A 19,264-nucleotide genomic window follows, 5' to 3' on the forward strand; every position below is an offset into this window, starting at 1 on the left:
ACTTAGGTAGCAAAAATCAGCTCTTGCTTGCTGGGCCATAAATAGTAAACCATTTCCATTGTTTGACACCTAACCAGCTCCAGTCTGATTGATGACTTCATGAGAAAGCTTGGAGTATTCTGAATGTAAAGCTGTGGCATATCTGTTACAACATGAGGAGATAGGTTGGAAAGACTCATTCATGTGTTCTCAAGATTCATGGAAAAATGAAAAATTGCTCTGAGCTGTATTTTATTAACTGAGTATTGAAAAATATTAGATCTGAGGTCATGTCATGCAGGAATTGCCCAAGTTTGTGAGGACATTGTTTCCTATATAAATAATGGTCCAATATTTTTCAAACAAGCATATTAATCATTCTGTTATGTTATAGGAAGCATTTTACATGTTCATTTAATGAGTGAAACCTAGCATATAATGTGTGATGCATCAAGACTATTTAAAAATTAGCATATTCAAGGTTACTGACACATCAGCACATTCCATACTGGAATTCATTTGGAATGCTTTGTAAGTTTTTTCTTGTGATAGAACTTTCAGGATCATTTGGGATTTATTTCATAATACACTGTTCTGTAAGTTACTTTTAAATTTTCACTTTGCATTTCTATTCTAGGGAAATAAATTATTTGTTGAATTTTACAAAACTTGTTGGTAAAGCATTTTTCTTGTTACTTAGTTTAGGACCACATAATCTTAACATGTTAAAAGGGATGGAATTGAATGTAGCGAATGAAACAATGAAATATCGATATTCAGAAAAATTATGCTATACGTGGATGAAAATAGACGATGTCAATAATGTGCATGAAAGATTCGTATAATGTTATTTTTGGGATTGTCTCAATGCTGCCCTGGTGGCAGGTAAATTTGAAAGTGCAGTTTGTACCATGATTGTTGTAAGGGTATTATAGTTAATTGTTCTTCGATAGTACATGTACATCAAAGGATAAAAAATCAGTAAAAGTGTATTGTCTATCTGAAAGATAATTAGTTGAGTGATAATATAGTGTATCACAAGTCAGTCTGCCAGTGTCATTCTCTCTGTCATACTAATAGAAACAACTAGCCATCATTAACCATCCAATTTCACTGTATTAGCCATTTAATTTATCTCTCCTTGCAATAAAACTTTTTGGATTTGTGCAGATTCTTTTTAATTGTATGACAGATAGTTTTATTTGAATGAGAGCTAAATTTACTGATTCACCAGGGCTGCATGGTGTCAGGTTGAAAAGGTTCCAGTCATTGCTGGCATCTGGTGGCCATCAAATTTATGAGCTCTGTGTTTGTATTTTTATTTAGCTCTAGCCAGAATTTTACCAATAAGGAAGCATTGTATATGTTTACTTATCTATGGTCAATACAACTTGATATTGACTGGAGGCAACAACATTAAACTAATGCAGATATGCCGCTAGGGTAAAAAAATTACCGATACTTTGTACCATCATGGATAGAACAAGTCAGTACAATACTTTGTGTGATGTGATATTTTACGTAGCTTTAAAAAAAAATAAGTTATATCGTTACAGTGTCTGCAATGTGGCAGTTTATAGTGATGTCTGGCACTGGGGCATCATGCCGCAGTCATGTAGCATGATGTCCCACCCAGTCACATTATCCTGACACCAGGCCGACCAGTCCTAACACTAACCTCTTAATGCTGAACGCCAAGCAAGGCAGCTGTTGGTACCATTTTTGTAAGTCTCTGGTATGACTCGGTCAGGGATCGAACCCACGACCTCCAGCATCCCAGGCGGACGCTCTAACCATTAGGCCACCGGAGCGGTCACAGTACTTTGTACAATCATGGATAGAACAAGTCGGTACAATACTTTGTACAATCATGGATAGAACAAGTCAGTACAATACTTTGTACCAGCATGGATAGAGCAAGTCAATACAAGGCCAAATTTTAGTAGTACAGATGCTAATCAAACAATATCATCAATGCATAGTTTATCATATGCATGGTAAACTAGTGGAAATAATTTTGCAAACATTACATTAGAGAAAGAAAATGAAATGAATGCATTTCTGACCTTTACATGAGTATCAGTGATAAAATACATCACAAGCAGCAGGAGGGGGGTCAGCCAACCAGGGGATGGCCAGACAGTGGTGAAAAAATGATGCAAATAAAATTACATGTAACTGTTGGAGTGACCAACGAACAGAAACATAAACTATATGTGACACATCATGATGTTTTTTATGTGCTATAAAATGTGAATACTTTTTTTTGATATGAACAACAAAGCAATTGGTGAAAATAACGCAAAGGGTTTATTTCATTAACCAATCATTGTATTTAGTTAATAAGTATATTAAGTGGAGAAAAGCAAAACTAGATGGTAGAGGCTGAGCTTTTTGACTGTGCCAGTTTAGTTGCCAATTCATTGCCGGTTATTTTTGTTTGTGCCAGTTTATATAAATTCATGGGGTACCCTTCACTGAGGTTTTCTCACTTTTCCAATTTCTGTCTTCATGGGGTTCCTCCATGGGGTATCCTTCATTGAGGTCTATTTTTACTTTTGATTTTCATATCTATTTCTGACTAAATCTTTAATATATTTCTGGCTGTATCATTCATGTATTTCTGGCTATATTTATTTCTGGTTGTTTTGGGGCAATTTACCTCTGGTCTATTATTACCATAAAGGGTTGGAGGAAGGTGTTTCTCCTTTATGGTCCCATGGACACACCCAACCCCAGTGAATTCCTAGATACAAAACAAAATATAAAAAAAAGTTCAGAAGGTTGTCCATAAATTGTTTGCAGTCCATGGTTCTACTGTCAACAGGATATACACTGATTTCTAACGATTAATTTGCATACCCCCCCCCCCCCCGGGTGAACCTGAGGTGGTGCAAAAGCTCACCACCACCAGTTTCGACTGGTGTTTGATATGTGCAAATTGTCATCTGTCATTATGTTTTCCGGTTGACTTTTGAATGCTTAACCTGTGGCCCCCACTAAATTACTTCAGTTTAAAACCCACCAGCAAGCAATGCGCCGATTCTGGGGCTTGAACCCACAAAATATACCAGTAATGGTTGGGAAATCCAATGACATTACTACTAAATTACAGCAAATTCGAAAGATAGCTGTTAAAACATAATGTAAAATCCTGCTGTTGACGATAAATCAAAAACATTTCAGATAATTTATAATTATCCCATGCTGGAGATTATTCAGTTGAAATAAAATACATAGTGTTATTTATTACAAATATCTAAATTCATACTATGTACATTGCCAAGTGGGGAGAAATCCATATAAGTATATTGATAATGGACAGACTCAAATACAATGACATTCCACAGGTAGAGTAGTCAAGCGAAACAGGTCTACTATCACAATACTCAGTAATGTTTCTAAACAACCTGTAGGTGGTTTTCACAGAGCAATTTATCAATATGATCATGAATGGTGTTATTTACAAAAATAAATAAAGGGCCCCAAGTGACTGAGTGGTCTAAATTTAAGTGCTCACCATTCTGAATCACTGCCATCTCACCTCTGTCTGCTTGGGTTCGAGTCCAAGGCTCGGCTAGCAAGGGTATGTGGGAAAGCCTGCGAGTAGCTTCTCGCTGGTTGGTGGTTCTTCCCTGGGTTTTCCAAGGTTCTTCCTCCACCAGTTATACTGGCCACCATGTATAGCCTATCCTGTGCTGAAAAATGGCATTAAACCCTAGAACAACAACAACAACAACAAGAACAAAAATAAATAATGTATCTAAATTCTCTATCTGTAGTCCACAGGTAGAGTTAGTCAAGCGAAACAGGTCTGCTATCAACATATTAGAGAATGTCCTAAATAGCCTGTGGCAAAATAGGTCTCTACAGACTGTACAATAATCAATTTTACTTGTAAATTCCAGCCAGTTAGTGTATTGAACCACGTGACCTCAATTTGGAATTGCAGCAAGTTATTAATGTGACCACGCCAATGTCGAAGCTGAGATTATACTTGTGATTCTGGCAATTTATTGTATTTGGAAAAAATATATTACATTGCAGTAATATAGTAAACCCTTGTATATCTGCTGATTTAGTGATCTGTAATTAAATCGTTGTTGTAATAATAATAATGAGTGATTCTGCGCTTACTGTGGAATCTCCTACGGCAAAACTAGCTCAGCAATGACTAGATGCAATCAAGAGGTATCTTTCAGTCCATGAGTCTGTAAAACAACAGCTGCAACAATGCCAGGATGCTCAAGTGGAATTTACAGAGGGAACAGAACAGTTATCTAAACCAGTCACAAAAGTCACTAAATATCTTCCATCAGTGGAACAAACTGCTAAATCAACCCCAAAAATAGCAAAAAGTACTAAACAAACCAAAAAGAGTCTTATAGGGTTTCCAGCTGAAATAGATGCTGTTCAGCCACAATTATGGCAAGCAAAACAAAGAGCAATATAGGGTATAGAACAAGCCCATGCTGAAATTAGTCATTTAAAGGATCTCGTTGAATCAGAACCGGAACTGGAACTTTCTATAAGACCACCTGCCGAATATACAGAAGGTCACAAAATACTTCTAGAAAAGCCTATAGCAGTTGTTGCAGCAGGATATCAAATTAGATCCAGAGAACGCCAATGTCACAGACAACAACTGGACTTGTTTCTTATTTCAAAAGCACCATGGTATACCTAAAATTAGTTGTAAATATAAACTTTTATTTGAAAACTTTGAGAAACAGGTCAAAGAAGCTAGAGAATCCTCATTACCTAGAGATATATTATTGCTCAAAATATCACAATATGGAGGAAGAAGAACCACCTGAAGGAATGACTGGAAGTGGCCTTGCCACTTGCAGTAAATGGCATAGGAAATTAGGTGGTAACATAATCAGACTGATCATTTCGCAGTGTATGTGTATCAATCCCATTAAATATAACCCAAAAATAACATTGTCACTGCTGTTGATCTGCTAGAAATTTTGACTGGTGGAAGACGAGCTGGCAACAATTCCCATGAAATCACCAATGAAGTGGCTGTTATTTGTCACCGTTTATTTATTTGTGGTGTCTATTGGGCACTGATCAATGAATTACCAACATTTAATACAGTGAGTGTTCAGTTAGATTGGTGATAACAAAATAACATGATTATACACAATGCCTAATGTAGACCTGAAAGCATCAGGGTGATAAATTCAAGATTTCCGATTTATAAATTTATTATTATCATGTGCAGTGAGTGCTCAGCTGTTTAAGAATGTCATCATCAGCAAGGTGCAGAACCTGCACTCCACCAGGGAACTTTGTCAGTGGACAGTTGTCAACAATGTGTGACATGGTCTTAAGAGCTCCACAGCAACATGAATAGTTAGTGGCCTGGCCCTATTAGACAAGGTTGACTGCACAATGACCCTGTCCTGCCTGAAAGCAGTTCAGTGTGGCCCACAGGTGATGTGGAAGGTTGAAGCCAGGAGGGCAGACAGATGGCTCAGCTACAAGTGAGCAGTTTAAAAATCTGCTGAAGACCACTTTACACTCCTTGTTGAATAGCTGTCTTATCCTCTGGCAATGGACCTAACCAGATTGGGTGGCGTGAAGTCAAGCGTACTGCTGGATATGAGGTGATGTCCATGTACAGTTGAAGTTTTTCAATGGTATAGACCCTAGCCAACACTTTATGGTTGCTGCCTGGCAACACAGCTATAAAGCAGGAATGTTGCTGAGTACTGGCAGCCATGGTAATGAGTAACATTATGTGCATTGTTGTGTTCAGCTGTACATCAATTAACTTAGTGTGGGATGATCGAGCTCAGACAGGAGCGCTGTACTCGGCTGTTGAATAACAGAGGGTCAGTGCTGATGTCTTGAGTGTCTGAGCACTAGCGCCCCAGTTTGAGCCAGCTGGTTTGCGGAGTAGGTTGTTTAGAGTGCTAAGTTGTGCTGCAGTTTTCTTCAGGTGGTTGTAGAATGTCAGTGATCTGTAAAGTCACACCAAGGTATGGTGGTGTCAGGTCATGTTTTATTTGCTGCCCATTGAGGAGGATACAAAGTTTATGGTTCCTATTTGCATTGTTAATGTGGAAGATGCTGCAGACTGTCTTTGTTGTGTTTGGCTGCAGGTGCCATTTCTTGAAGAAGTCCATATTTTCCAGTCCTTGTTCAGTACTCCCTCTATAGCTCAGCAAATGAGCAACTTTGGGTCCAGAGAGCAAGGTCATCTGCATACATGAACTTGAATGGTTGTGTTACAGTAAGTCATTGATATAGATATTCAACAACCTTGGTGAAAGAACAGACCCTTGTGGGAGTCTATTAGTCTTGACGCCTCCACGAGCTGCAGCTCTCTCTGATGTGCACTCTGAAGGCACCTGTTGCAAAGGAACAGTTTGATAGTCTCAACTATCCAGCACTGCAATACTCTGGAAATTTTCAGAAACAGCCCTGAATGCCAGACCGTGTCATATGCCGCTGTTAGAGCCAAAAAAAACAACTCTAGTTTTAAGGTTCCTCTGAAACCCATTTTCAACAAATGTAGTCAGGGCAAGGACTTGATCGCAAGTGCTACAACCATGCCTAAAGCCTGCCTGCTCAACAGTTATGATATTCATTCATAAAATTATCAGTCGAGATAGACTCGGCAATGTTGTTCAACGTTTATTTAGAAGGATAACCCCAAAAGCTATTCTGATTGTAAAATAATTAGGCATGAAAGCCATTGAAGTTTGCAAACTCAGTAGTTGTCAGCACTAAAACCTCAATCAAATTGATTTTCATATCTCTCTCAAATATCAAAATTAGTTTGAGAACTTCGAAAAGAGATCACAAGGATAAATGGTAATATTACGAATACAGGTACTGATATTGATAATCTGGGACATAAAAATGAATGATGTACAGGATATTATGAAGATACCAATTGTACTTGATTCATTTACCATCTTTCCCAGGGATAGCAACATTAATTTGTTGAGAACCCCATATGCTGGGAATTTGTTATCAAAAGAATATTTCAGAATACCTGTTGCACATATTTCTCACAAAGAAGAGGATGGTTTTAGTGTTAATAGAGCATATATAATCTCATTGAAGTAAATTTTATAGAGGGTAATCATGGAGTGATTATTTCATCACCAAAAGACTTGATCATTTTCAAGATAAAAAATCTGAGTGAGATTAGCATAATGTACAGAACATTACCAGAATTTACAGAGATCTGAGACTATTAAATCATTGCTTTTGCTGAGAAATGTTATTGATTTTGACACAGTAGGTCACACACAACAGTCATTTTTAAAGAGATTAATGGTCTACAATATTAGATATTTATGGAAGATCTGTGAGTTGCACAAAGGTCCCAGTGCCATTGATTTATCCAAATATGCAACACGAGATGAACTTACCAATGGAATGTGTCTCGCCAATATTGATCCAAATTAGGTTGTTGTTTTTCAGGATCAGCAGGGATGGTTAAAGATGAGCAATATCCCGTCAACAGATATGATTGTGTGAGTTCCAGGCATGGCTAAAGATAGAACCGGGAAAATAAAAAACTCAGAGGAATCAATTCTAACAATCATGGGAGAGATTGCTAGACGTATTTGAAGAATCGGCTACATTATGTACGGTAATCTCAACATGAGCAGAAACACAATTATCAGTGTGAGAGAACCTAAATCAGATGATGATGTGGCAAACAAAACCAAGATACGTGGACAACAACTCCACGATTAGAACTGAGATCAGTAAAATATGTTGCAAAACTGGCAATGCAATGACTGGCGATCTCAACATGAGAGGAAGTAGCATTGCTATTTTGAGAGAACCAACATCAAACAATGATGCTGCAGTGAAGAAATACATGGACAAAAGCAAGATCCTGATGATGACCTCGTTAATGACAATCAATGATGGATTGATCACATTTAGATCTGAATACACTAATCATGTTACTGTGTTTGCAAATTTTCATCAAAACTTAAACGGAACCCTAGATAGCTTCTTTGGTAATCCAACGGTCATTGATATCACACATGCCTAGTTGACAGCGCTGAAAAAATCAAAGCGATTCAAGATCTTGTTGTTCATACAACTCCGCTCATCAACTCGGTATGCACATTAGCGTCTTGATCAGCAATGTGGTCAATATAAAACAATTTCATCAAACATACCGCTCAAGTTGCTGAGGTGTACAGTCTCTCCGTGTTTAGAGCCACTAAATTTATGATGTTTACAACATATCTGTGGCATCATTTCACAGATAGATTTTCTGGAACTGTCTCAGTCATGTTAAATCAAAATGAAGAGGAAATATTCATACTGGATCGAGAAGACAAAACCCTAAATGCAACAGCATATTGGTGGAATTCATTGTGGCAACACCTCAATTGGCAGCTTAGTATTAGACATAATGAATCCCAGACAATCATTTTGGTATAATCAAGCATGTGTATGGAAGGCATCGCTGGAAGGAATTATCGATCAGCACATGATAAAGCAAAAAGAATATCACAGATATTGTATACGCAGTTTCCACGCTGGTTGCTGGAACAACAACATTAATCAGTAATGTTATCAGTGACGCATGTGATACCGCCAGTTGTTGGATTCAGCATCATTGTTGTTGGTGCTGCTGCTGGTATACTCAATATTATGCAAAAAAATAAATACATATACCAGCAAAACATTGCATGATCACACAGAAATGACTTACGCTGCGACATATGTGTGTATAAATATATTATCGATACTGTCAGCAGGGTTAAATGATGGTGCAATATCAGACAGTGAATTTTCCACAATTAGGGATACATATTATTGGAATGACAAGAATGCCAACACACAGTTGCCAATGCCACATTTAGAATCTGCCATATATATAATAATTACAGTAGAAATAACCACATGACCGGAACAGATCATTGCTAACACAACACCTCTGACTAACACAATGATATCAGCAACTTCAACACAGCCAGAATTTGATATTGGTTTTCCAACTCCAATAAAAGCTCATAATGGTTGGTCACTTGAAATCCCACTGGCACAATTACAACTTTATTATAGTTGGCCAATATTATCAAAGAAAAATCATTTGGTTGATTAGACGCTAACAACTCATTGGTATTTTCACATAAAACCACCAATGAAGGAATTGCGAAGCCAATCCCAATTTGGGAGGTCATTACCATCCCAACAGGATCATATCAAATCGAATAAATCAATGATGAATTTCAACATAGAATCAAATCAATAACAGGAAAAGAATCAAAGATCGCTATAAAAGTACTTGAGCCAATACAAAGTGCCACCATAGAAATATCATAAGGGGATTTTGCGGCAACCATTTATTGCGCTGTTGAAATATATAAGTTGTGGATCAGAACCATGTTGGGATGGGTGCTGCCAGTGCTGATTTGTAATGGACCACCACAACTAATGCAATCTCATTATTCGGTGAAAGCGTTTAGTTTTATGAGAGAACCAGAGTACGATAGACTCTTCCCCAGATTGTTATTTCTAGATAGTAACACATCAGTTCATCAAGTAGAAGAAATCACCATCGCATTTGCGAAAAAACATGAAAATACACAATATAATCTATGAGCGCTACTTGTGCAGAATGTGATTTTATATCCAAATAATGATCTTAACCAAAACATTATTAGTGCAATATTACATCTAACCGTGCGAATGCAGATGCCTTAAATTTAACAGGAAAATTATCAGAACAGTCCATAACGAACCCAATTATAAACAGAAATTTCTTGATCATTATAGGACAACTGAAGATCAATTACATACTTTCAAACTACCCAGGTTGGAAATGGATACAATTAGGAAGGATCGTGATGACATAATTGACTAATATTTTCCAACTCTGCATCATGGGGAAAGTTACAACCCCCTCCAAGTATTCTCTGGGTTGTGAAGAATTGACCTTTAGTTTGTATATGCGTGACAGACCATAATAGCACACTATGGTAAAAAATAACAACAACCTCCAAAAACGATTAATGTGTTTTTTGTCTTTGGATCTTTTAAACTTATTGTGATGAATCCATGCAGAGTTGTCTGAGCATTTGCGAAGAAGATTTTAAACTTCCCTATGTCCATGTCACCGGGACTACATGTCTGATGAATATAGTCTGACTTTGTTCTGACCTTTCCTACCCCATTTTAGATATTTTTGCATTTATTTTGGGGTTTAGAATCAGTGCCATTTACCTATCAAGAAGTTGGAATTTGCTGTCACAACAAGGGGGCAGCATAGGGTAGCTGCTCACTATCAGCCTAGCAAACATAATGACATTACTGTACATTGAGCCATACCAGCATGAAATCAATTGGAAGATGATTTACTTTTATCAGAAATTGCTAATATAATATGTGTTGTATATTTAGTTTTTGACATATGAGATGAAACAAAAGCATTAACTTTTACCTCGTACTCACCGTTTGCATTGCTAGTCACATGACTACACAAATCTTGCAACCTACATACCATAACATCAGAGATCCAGTAGTCGCATGATACCAAAAATAAACCCCTTTCCATGTCGCTTTACAAAAAAATAAGAAAATGTTAAATGAACATCACATAATGTTTGTAAATAGAAACAATGCATATTTAATGTTCAACATACTTATTCTAAGAAACCAGCCACTGTTGCAGCATCCTTGAGAAAACCAGATTGATTAATCGGAGAGCACAATGTTAATATGGTGGTAAATGATACAAAGAAAAATACTGCTGACAATTACTTTACACTTTATGAATCCAGCTTTCTCCAGGTGGTGGCAAATTCCAACTTTCTGATTGCTAACAATGTAAAAATATATAAAATGTGTCAGGAAGGATTATAAGAAAATCACTCTACATAATCTCATTCCACTATTGCTGTCTCCAAGGCAAAAACATAACTTGGTCATATTTTGAACGATTCTGCGTAATTGATTTTGTTGACATGTTACCAAGAGTAGTTTTCTTTTTTGTATCTTTTTTTCTAATGCTGAATACATAATAAATGCATCTTATTGTAGGTCACTTGCAGTGAGATGCCCCTATATCATGATATTCATGGGTACTTGACCCCTGGTTCTTGCCTATGTCTTTTTCAAAGTATTTATATTAGGCATATTGCTATATGCAGCATGGTGATTGCATAGGTCTTGTTAGGGAGTGTCTATAATAGATGACTTATCTACACACATAGCGGTAAGCTGTAGATTACTTATTGTCCAATTTGTAATTGTATCTGTATTTTAAATGTGTTGCGATTCTATGCTCTTAAAAAAGATAACAGAAAAGAGTGAAGACAACAATCTTTGTAAAATTTAACAAATAACTTGTTTTCCTAGACTGCAAGGTGAAAAATGAGAAAAAAGAACTTACGGTTTTATGAAGTAAATCCAAAAATAATCCAAGAATTAAAACACAAGCCCTATCAATGAAAAGTCCTAAGTGAATAACAGTTCAAATCCCAATGAAATTCAAGATGGAAGGCAATGTCTGTAATAGTCAGAATTGTACTAATGTGTCAACAGTCTCTTGTTGAATCACAGAAAATATTTCTTCCAGTTTTTAAATTCTGTATAAATTAGAGTAAATATCTTTGTTCAAGAATTATCAGAGCACTTTTGTAATTCCAGGGAAAATAATCACTTGAAATTCATTAATTGGAAGAAAATAAAAGCTCAGCCCAGATTGGACACAACATAAAACAACTTGACATCTGAAGTGTTAACTGATAGAGTTCTTATCATAACATCAGTTATAAGACTAACTAAAATGCAAAACAAATTCCCAGATGACGGTCAAGAGTTCATCCTTCAAGTAAAATAGAAGTCTGTTTATCAATTGAAACGTGCTTGATGTCACATGGTCCAGGTATGACCTTGACTCAATTTAATGATTCTTACTCTGAGACAGATAACTATATAAAATAAACGAAAGTTATTTACTAAAACTGTCACTGATTTGGAAACAAGGTCAGCAACTAGATACAATGTTTCTGTTTTTAGTTATTTAGATTGAAAATAAAAAAGTAAAAAAACATCAGTCGGGTCAAACAGAACTGAATTCTCTTCTTGACAATATCAAATCCAGTAAAAAATAATACATTACAACAGCAGGTAATGGATAATTTAAAAAAAAAACTAACAAACAAACAATTAAATTACATATACATATCAAATGCCTTATATCAATATACCCTTTTTATCATGCATCTTTTGGGATTAAAATTCTGGAAAGTTGTACAGTTTTTGGGTATGCAAATTTTTTGGTTTGATGTAATTCACCATTGAGGGCTTTATATTAGCATATAATTTTGATGGTATTATGTATTTTATGGCAGGGGTGGGTTTGCAGTGTTTAGTGTATTTCTATATGTTGGTTATGATTTGGGATATATATATATATAACATTTATTCAATTATAAATAACATTTATTAAATTCCTTTAAAGGCTTTTGTATTTTGTTAAGACTATTTTGACTTGTGAACCAGTTGAGCAGTTCTAAACATTCTAAGGCCTTTTCTCTGAATATGATGTTTTTCAGTTCATGTTCCCTTTTCTGTTTCAGCAGTGTTCATCCCAATATTGGAAACTAATAAGCCATTTCCAGTTGGAGAAGAAAGCCTGATACTGTCATGTTTCCCAGCCACAGTATTTAACAATGGTAGCATCCGATGGTATCACCCCAATGGCACAGAACTTTCCCGGTGTTATTCTTTTGGAGGGGGAATTTGTAATTTAAATACCACCAGTTATGCATTTACAGCCAACAGTACTGGATCATATGCTTTCATACACAGTTTGAACAGGACAAGGGACAGTGGTTTATGGCAATGTGCATATCCATATATAGGATGGTTAAATCAGACTGTTGTTGTTTTTGGTAAGTTCATTAGATTAAGACTGATTTCACCTAATATTTGTATTCTCAACATCTGACCATTTTACAAGTTTATGATTGGTTTTTTCCAAAACGAATCTTCAGGGCTTTCAGATTCTTTTCTAAATTTGCTATCATTAGAAATGTGCATGAAATACTGGCAGGGAGTGGTAATGAGAGAAATTAGATTTAATTTGTTAGATTGACTGAAAAAATGGTCTGACATGTTGATCATATTCAATTTAAATGATCCTAATTAGGAATATGGAGTTCATGTTTAAATAGATTTATCAGAATTGATGTTATCAAAAATAAGCAGATAAGGCAGAAATAAATTTGCAACAAATACCTGAAAAATACTATCTGAACACAAAAATACATTGTTGAAGTGTGGTCTCAGATGTTGCTGCCAAATTATTTATGTAGACCAGGACACAATAGACTATGAGACCCATTGTTTCCCTCAGTTGTATGATGTGGAGGAAGTCTGGTTCTTTGAAAAGCATTAAACAAGTAAAATCAATGCATTCCTCACATGGACATATGCCCGATATCATATGGTGCTCAGGCCAAGAAGATCCTTTCCATTTTGGAAAAGATTACAGGGGCCCAAATCTAACTAGACCTTGTGTTTTTCCCTCATTTCTCCATGACTGAGGAAAACTCGGAGGTCTTCTACAGACAAGAAATCATTCACCAACATAATGGGTAGTCTATTCCTCCCTCTGCCTTGAAACATATGATCGCTGCTTCAAGTTACCAGGTAATTACTTAAAGTGGCCTATTAAACGTCTCCATTTTGACACAGGGTTCTACCAAGTGCATATCTGAACAGAAGCCCTGACATGCTTTCATACAGAGCAACTAAGGCTGTTAAACAGAGAGCCCAATTATTAGTCATCATCTCTGCTATTTCATTTAGTATGCTGATTCTTTTCTCCTTCCACTGGAAACTGTAAAGGGAGGCTCTGAATACTGTTACTCAGATTTCTTTGGATCAGGTTTTCCAGTTTTGGTGGACCTGTTTCTGCAAATAGTCCCTATGCCTGCCTCTAATCCTTACTCCTGTTTGTTTGCTAACATGTTAGAATCAGGTGGGGCACTCATCTGGAGTTGGAACAACTTATTTTTGTGGCTTTGTGGTCCTGGGTTGAATGTGTACTCCACATCCACAATTTGGAAATTAGGGCATTCATCATAGCATGTTAGGGGTATATCAACAAAATGAGAGTTCACTGCATGATGGTCTCGTCTGACAGCACTTCACTGGTAGTGTACCTAAAGAGATAAGGAGGCCTACATGTAACTTTTCCCTGTCTGTGGGTTTGTAACCTCCATCTTTGGGCAACATAGGAAGGTATTACTCTCCAAGTTTCTTGGCATATGGGATATGGGTTTTCATAATTCTCAGAGGTTATGCCCTCATAGTCCAGTACCTTTTTGTTTATCAAGTTAAACTGGAGTTTTTCCAGGCAAATTCAGGCCATGCTCTGTTTAATTTTCACGCCCTCTGCCCTCATATGTCTGTAACCATTATCATGTTTTATTAAATGATTAAACATTTTCATCACTTTCAGTTATAAATTTAGCATCTTACATTTCACATTTCCAAACCACCAGTGAGATTTGGAGCTATTAAGAAAGAGATGCAGTAGCATGTGCTTTGTCTTCTTCTTCTTCTTCTTCTGCTTTGGTTGTCCATTGTGCCCAATGATGATGCTGGTTGTGTTGCCCATGGTGTCTATGCATATGCCTCCTGAGTCCAATCTGGAAGCACACAGGATGTTACAGGTTGGGCATGCAGTGTTTGCAGGTGTGTATTTTATGGGATGCTGCGATGTGCCATTTTTCTCTCATGGCTGTGAGTCATTGGTGATGGTCATCCCCCACTACTTTAACAGCATTTGTGATGGGTGTGTGTCTTGTAGACCTTTTGTTGTCTGAGGCTTCCAGCTTGCTGAATTATATTCCACACCATTTCAGGTTACACTTAAGGTTGTCATTGTACCTTTTTGTGGGGCACCCTCGTTTCCACTTTCCCTGCTTGAGCTCACCATAGACAAGCTGTTTTGTTACTCTGATCTTCTTCATCTGAATGACTTGGCCAGACCATCTGAGCTGGGTTTTCAGCAGCAGGACTTCTTAGCTGGACACCCTGTCTTGCCATCAAATGTGCTTGATTGACCATAGTGGGCGCATGTGGAATTGCTTGAGCGTCACATGTCTGCAATATAAAGTCCAGGTTTCACAGCCATAGAGCTAGTAGGTGAGGACAACAGCTTTAATGGCCTTAATCTTGGTGTGTATCCGAATGTGTTTTTACTGCAGGAACCTGACATGAAGCCTCCATAGGGCTTGGTTTGCTTTCTGGATCCTGGCTATAATTTTATTGTCCAGTAACCGATCTGGGGACATTGTGCTTCTCAGGTGTGTAAAACTCTCCACTCTCTTCAACTGTCTCCCCTCAGTTTTAATAGTGGGTTTGTCGTGATTTTGTGTAAGAAGCTGGCTGAAGGAGATTTATCCAGGTTTATTGTGAGACTTAAGCCTGGATGCCTCAGAGAACTTATTCTCAATGATTTGTAGGTGGTTTTCCTAGTGTGCCTTAAGTCATTTGCAAAAAAATCTTTGAGAAGTAGTCTTTCCAGTGACTTTGTCCTTGCAGAGAACCAACACAAATCAAATGGGGATCCATCAAAGGGATACTTGACGTAGACTCCAATATCTAGGTCCTTCATTGCATAAAGTAGGATTTGGGTGAAGAAGAGGTTGAACAGCACAGGTGTGGGTGCACAGCCCAGCTTCAAACCTTTGGAGACATCAGAGTGCTCTGTGTATTCCCCATTGGCAAAAACTTCTCCTGTCATGCCATCATGGAACAACTTGACAAGGATGGTGAGCTTTCTTATAAATAATATATCTACAGTCAATCCAGACAAATATCTTGTAGTCTGGTTTCGCAGATCTGGGAATATAAGTCACATGTACATATGATACAGAAGTGCTCTGCAGACGCAGGATTAAAAGATGGACGTGGTATGTGTAAAGTGTGGGTGAACATGTTAAGCAAACAAGTGGCTGATTGAATGATACAGAGAAGATCACCATATTTGCATATTGTTTCTTTAATTGAATATCTCATTTTTGTTCTCATATCATCCCGCTATTACTTATCATTCATATTCTGTTTAAAGGCAGAATCTCCCTCTTTATTAAAATCATTGTACCATTAAATAATTTATATTTTGTGCAGGACCTAAATTTTTTTAATGATTCTTTGTATTTTACATTTCAAGCAATTCTACATGTCCATTGAATGTAAATGTGTTTTGGCGGGTGAGTCTTTGGTACAGCTTTAAAAGAGCATTCTGCTCTCTCTGCTTTAGCAAAGTAGACAGGTAAGTTCCATATGATGCAGTGGACATTCATTGTTAGATAATTATATTCCTGTAATATTTCGGTGGTGGCAATACTGCACACTTAATTCTTTCACTCTGAACCATGACATCGACATCCCTGATGACCCTTAAAGTAAGTCCATGATGGTGAATCGTATAGATAGATTTATTTCCACTATGGAAACATGGATTTACCACAATTTATGATATTTGTTCTATAGAAAAACTTTGCAATATTGGTTTATCTCAACAAATTTTTTTAAAACTAGCTCTGAGATCTTCTCTACATGATAAACTTATTAGGTTAAGTGCAAAGGTCATGACACTTTTTTTATATTGGACTTGTATTGTGAATACAATATGGAACTCAACAAATAATATGTTGTTGCAAATTTGGTAAATTTGAGTTTCTCCTTAATATATGAGAAAGCTTCAGAACTCAGCTGTTAAAAAGAAAGGGACAGAAGAAAATGAATTAATCATTGTTCTGCATATTTCTGTTGAGTGCTTAATTTTTGTCCATGCTTGTGGATTATACTCTCTGAGCTAATGCTCCTTTGTGGATAACATGTTTATAAAGTAAACTTTCATCCATGATTGTAAGTTGTAAAAAATAAATATTGATATGACTATTTGAGTTCAGAATATTCTACAAACAATTTGATTGAATTTTCCAATTAGTAATGACCAATATCGAGGGAATTCAAGAACATTTTCTTGTTTCTGTATATTAACAGAGTCTTTCTAAATACCTATTCATTCATGTTTCATTCCTATTTTATATAATTCATTGTTGATCTTTCATGTGAATTTTTGCTGTTTTGTTCAGAGTTGATTTGAGAGGAATTATTTATTTAAATATTAACTTGAATTATTTAAGTGCTCATTTACTACTTAGATTTATACACTATTAAATTTGTTCATTGAGGACTCATTCAAAGACATTTTGGATTACCATTACGTCAGTATGGCACATTAGGACAATCAGAACTACTGAAATACATTTGGAACATTCTGTGCTTTTGAGGTTTGTACATTTAGGAGTTTTTGGGAATTTAATTCACATTGCTGTTAAGTTTTTCATAAAGTATACTTTTAACTAAAAATAAATAGCTTTGTCACAAATTGATAGTAAAGTTCGTATTTGTTAAACTCCATCTACCTAAAATGCTTATCAAACAGTATAGCTGGCAGATGAATGCACATTTGTATAGGTATCATACTTAAATTATGCAGTATAGATAATGTCCTGTAAATAGTTGTCAAATTACTCAGGTACACAGTACGTGATATGTTGTGCTGCACATGTTGCATGAACGAGCGTTAGCACAAACTTCTCATATAAAGATCTTAATTTGTACAACCCGGCATTTTTGCTGCTGAATTGCCAGTGGTAAAAGCATAGGCATTTACCAGATTTTCTAAACATGTAACGATGAACAATGGGCAAACTGTGGCTTCCTTGCTTGGTTAACCAGGTACCAGGATGCCACTCATGTAAACCCAGACAGCCTAGTTGTTATGCTACACCATGTTAAACTGGATTAGCAAGTAAGATGAATGACCTAGTCCTGTGTGGTCATGTATTTATTTTTCTTGTGTGCAAGTCTATCTTGTGTGGGCAGGTGTATTCCTTACTTGGGTGGACATGTATTTGTTCCTTTTGTGGGCACAGATATTTAATCTCATTTTGGCTCGCATAATTTTATTCTGTGTGGACCAGTAATGTTCTGTGTGAGAACATACATCCCTCCAGTGTAGACCTGTCATATTCCCTGTCTGTGTGAAGACTAGAATCTGTGATAAATGTTTATGAGCATAGGACTCCCATCATATTTTCATATTAATTTAGCTTAAATCTAGTGATGGTTTCATGTCCTGTTTATTGAATGAAATGTTAATTGTGAATTCAAATGTTTTGATATAGATTAAATGATAGTTTTAATATCATGTATCCTAGACCTCCAAATGCTGAAAGGAAGAGGGAATAATGTCATTGGACTGGGGGATAGTGAAATTCATTTAATGTTTCGGATATCAAAGAGATACATAATGAAGAAGAAAAAAATACTCATTGTTACCTTAAATAACATGGCACACTCAAAATAGTAAATGAAGTGTTTCCATTGAGATTTGCCACTCAACTTCAAATGAGTTTACTAGAAAGAAGTTTTATTGCAATGTAACAGACACACAGTATCAGAAATTATATTTAATTCAAAGGCATTAAGGAGAGTATAATAAAAAATCTTTATGTTCTCCTTTATATTTCAGCATCACCGGTTGGTGTGAAGTTGGTTCCTTCATCACCACCTGTCACAGATCTTGGCATAGAATCTCTCACCCTGAAGTGTCAGACATTTAACTGTACCTTTCCAGCTCCCAATATAACATGGTACATATACAACATGGTAAGCTGTAATAGAGTTTGCAAGAAACAAAGTCAATTTCAGGAGTAATAGATTTCAAAATAACATGAATCTTGTATGAAGAAATTTGTCATTGCATAGAAGCTTGAAATCATTTTATAAAATTCCATCAATGACAACAGTTATTATTTTTAAGTTTGTAAATTTTTAAAATTTTACCAAATTGTATTTTGCTAAATATATGATATTCAGCAGTACCTTGCTTAGAAAAGAGGCAACTGTTGGCTTTCCTCTGCCTTTGGCATCATTTTTGAAACTCTTTAGATACCCCTCTTTTTTTCCATTGACACTCATAGATATGATGAGTTCAGAAAACAAAAGAACAAAAAAATGATTTCCTTCAACCATTGAGTAGATTGGTCTAAATAGCAGAATCTAGTTATTCAGGTGTGCTTTACTTTTGGACCTGTCACAGAGTTCACTGTGTCGTACAGCTTTCCATTACATGCTTGTTTGTGGTATACTCTGTATCATGATGTAATGTGTCCAATACAGTTTGTAACAGCAATATGTATCCAGCAGTTAGGTGGAATAAAGGACTAAAGAAACAGTTTTATCTTGGATTCTT

The 19,264-nt window shown here is 36.3% G+C and overlaps 1 protein-coding gene across 5 annotated transcripts in view; it reads left to right on the forward strand.

The window, feature by feature from the left end:
- Positions 1-19,264, forward strand: part of LOC149774832 (uncharacterized) — a 120,279-nt gene that overhangs the window by 3,035 nt on the left and 97,980 nt on the right. For 4 of the 5 annotated variants that reach the window (XM_089944679.1, XM_089944682.1, XM_089944681.1 and 1 more), the window contains exons 2-3: positions 12,558-12,872; positions 18,542-18,678. In XM_089944679.1, the coding sequence (XP_089800805.1) occupies positions 12,558-12,872; positions 18,542-18,678 (452 nt within the window). The remainder of the gene's footprint in view (positions 1-12,557; positions 12,873-18,541; positions 18,679-19,264) is intronic. The other variant, XM_089944680.1, reaches the window with a different exon arrangement.

The sequence above is a fragment of the Sinohyriopsis cumingii genome, unplaced genomic scaffold (genome assembly GCF_028554795.1).
Source record: "Sinohyriopsis cumingii isolate HCF-2022 unplaced genomic scaffold, ASM2855479v2 utg000127l, whole genome shotgun sequence".
In the NCBI taxonomy this organism is placed as follows: Eukaryota; Metazoa; Mollusca; class Bivalvia; order Unionida; family Unionidae; genus Sinohyriopsis; species Sinohyriopsis cumingii.